Consider the following 2,410-nt stretch of genomic DNA (forward strand, 5'->3'; position numbering starts at 1 on the left):
TCTAATTGTTGCATTTTAATGAAGTATTAAGAGTATTTCGTTTTGAGAGATTGATACCACGAAGAAGATGTCTTCAAGAAATATTATCGCAAATCTTAGTTATAGGAGTTATTATATATTTTCTTAGATCTTGTATCCAATGCGATGTACCTGTAATGGTGGGTTAAACTACGGGGTTCTCTGAAAAAACATTGATTTGGTAGAATATCACATTTTTAGTTGGAATTCCATAAGAATGAATTCATACATGCATTGCTATAGTTTTATATGTAATATGTCGATTCCATTATGTACGTTGTTCTAATAGATTAACATTGCAGCCCTCCGTCACAGAAGGATTGATTCATTTCATTTTTTGAGGGAGTACTATTTTAAGTTTTTGACCACTACGTGGACGTATATCATGTGACGTGGCGTGTCCAGCTTAATCACTTCCTGCTCGGAACAGTCGCACTGATCAAGAGCTCGGCGCTGGCCCCTGCCTGCATCACGACGACAATGCCCTCCTGGGCACCCGGCGAGACGATGCTGCACGAGACGTGCACGGGCTTGCACCCATCCAGCACGGCCTCCTCGAGACCGGCCTCTTGCCAGCACGCCTCCCGAAGTAGGTGCCCCGGAGGCGTTGTCGTCGTCGTCGTCTCCCCGTCACCTTTCGCGCAGGAGCGCAGGACGTTCAGCCCTCCCAGGCCGTCCCCGGCGAGAACCGTGAACCGCGTCGGCTTCTCGACCCCCAGCTTCTCGCTGGCCTGCGCGACGCACGCCTCGGCCAGCGCGCGGCGGCCTGGCGCGTCGCCGACGACCCTGAAGAGCTCGGTGGTCGCGGCGTCGCCGGCCACGGAGACGAGGGGGGTGGACCTGAGACGCCTCGTGGCGGCGCCTGGGTTTCGGAAGTAGCGGGTGTACCGTATCATCTGGTTGGGGACGAGCTTGTTCTGCGCCTGCACCTGCGCATGCGTGCGCGCCCACGACTTGAGGAAGTTGATGAAAGACAGCGGGTCGGTGTGGAGCAGGCTGCAGCACGCGCCGATGGCGTAGCCGCCGCCCTGGAACCGCGTCAACTGCGACCAGAAGCACGCGCAATTTTCAGCTCAGGACGTATGAAAAATGCACGGAGGAGAAGTTCATGCATGTATACCTGCATGACGAAAGGGGAGCACTTCTCTGGGTCCTTGGCCTCCACGTCCGTCCAGAGCGCCAGCGCGGGCTCCTTGCTCTCGCGGTCCTCCGCCTCCAGGAACGCGGTCAAGGTCGTGTCCACCGACGCCATGAGCAGCCGCACGCCGGCGTCGCAGAGCTTCACGTCCCAGTCCCACGGCCCTTGGCCGCCGACGGCGTGCCGCCGCCACAGCCGCCCTGCCATCTTCGGGTGGTCGGCCAGCGCCTCGCTGAGCGACTCCTGCACCCACGCGGCCTGCTCCAGCTGCGCCATCGCCTCGCCCTCCAGCCGGTCGCGGTAGTAGAGCACCGCGCGGAACCGGTGCTGTAGCTCCGCGGCCGCGATCGGCGGCCCGGTCACGGCGATGGGCAGCGTCCGCCCGCGCTCCAGCGCCACGCGCGTCGGGACGGCGGTCTGCATGGACTCGACGTGGATATGCGCCATTCCGGCCCTGCGTCTGCGAGCGGCCGATCCAGGGGCGGGTTTTTGCCAAATATTACAGCCTTGCCGAGAAGTGGTGTACTGGAGAACACCTGGAACAGTGCCCGATTTTATACGCGGTCTGTGCAACTTTACGTGCCATTGCCATCGACGCATCGTAGTATTTCGAGTCGTTTGATTTTGGCTTAGCTACCCGTCGCGGCAATTTTTTGATGGGCTGTTGAGGTCACGCGCATGCTGTGTTGCTGCTGTTGAAATCGAGCTAGTCTTTCGGACTTTCACGATAGTCCATTGAGTTCACAAACTGTCAAGTTTTTTTTTAGCTCACAACCTCACAAGTTCTGGACCGTTGAAAAGCCCAACTATGTCGGACCAAACAAACAGGCCCAGTCCAGGCTAAACCAGGCCGAGTGGCCAGGTCATAGAGCCCACTCGTGTTGCGGAATTTGTCTCTTCTTCCATCTCTGTCCGCCTCGCCGCTCTGTACGCATTTGCCCGAACACTCCACGCGCGCCGCCAGCCACCCTCGCCCTCCGCCGTGTCCTCCACTCACCACACCAGCGACCTCCCTCCCCGCCGCCTCGCCATGCAGAAGGTGCGGCTCAAGTGGGTGAAGAACCGCGGGCTGGACCACATCATCGATCGGACCACCTCCATCCGCGCGTCCTGCCTCATGCTCGACTACCTCGCCCGCCAGCCGTCGTCCCCGGTGCCGGCCCGCGCCCTCGCGCGCTTCCAGAAGCCGCTCGGCCTCACCGTCCCCGTGCTCCGCTTCCTCCGCCGCCACCCGACCCTCTTCGCCGAGCAGCC

At 59.4% G+C, this 2,410-nt stretch overlaps 2 protein-coding genes across 2 annotated transcripts in view; one reads left to right on the forward strand and one right to left on the reverse strand.

Annotated features, from left to right (window-relative positions):
* Positions 1–195: 195 nt before the first annotated feature.
* Positions 196–1,693, reverse strand: LOC123049703 (uncharacterized). Its single transcript, XM_044472589.1, has 2 exons — positions 1,139–1,693; positions 196–1,061 (listed from the first exon to the last, which is right to left on the reverse strand). Exons 1-2 carry the CDS (start codon positions 1,601–1,603, stop codon positions 429–431), a joined length of 1,098 nt encoding a protein of 365 aa, XP_044328524.1. The 5' UTR covers positions 1,604–1,693; the 3' UTR covers positions 196–428.
* A 365-nt stretch (positions 1,694–2,058) lies between these two features.
* Positions 2,059–2,410, forward strand: part of LOC123054089 (protein WHAT'S THIS FACTOR 9, mitochondrial) — a 2,049-nt gene continuing 1,697 nt past the window's right edge. The window contains exon 1 of the mRNA XM_044477770.1: positions 2,059–2,410. Within this exon, the coding sequence (XP_044333705.1) occupies positions 2,187–2,410 (224 nt within the window). The 5' untranslated portion in view covers positions 2,059–2,186.

This window comes from Triticum aestivum, chromosome 2D (genome assembly GCF_018294505.1).
Source record: "Triticum aestivum cultivar Chinese Spring chromosome 2D, IWGSC CS RefSeq v2.1, whole genome shotgun sequence".
Lineage (NCBI taxonomy): Eukaryota > Viridiplantae > Streptophyta > Magnoliopsida > Poales > Poaceae > Triticum > Triticum aestivum.

Coding starts and splice junctions, on each gene's coding strand:
- LOC123049703 (XM_044472589.1), bottom strand. CDS start 1,603: ATGGCGCATATCCACGTCGAGTCCATGCAGACCGCCGTCCCGACGCGC. Junction 1,062..1,138: donor GCTCCCCTTTCGTCATGCAG/GTATACATGCAT, acceptor TTCTGGTCGCAG/TTGACGCGGTTCCAGGGCGG.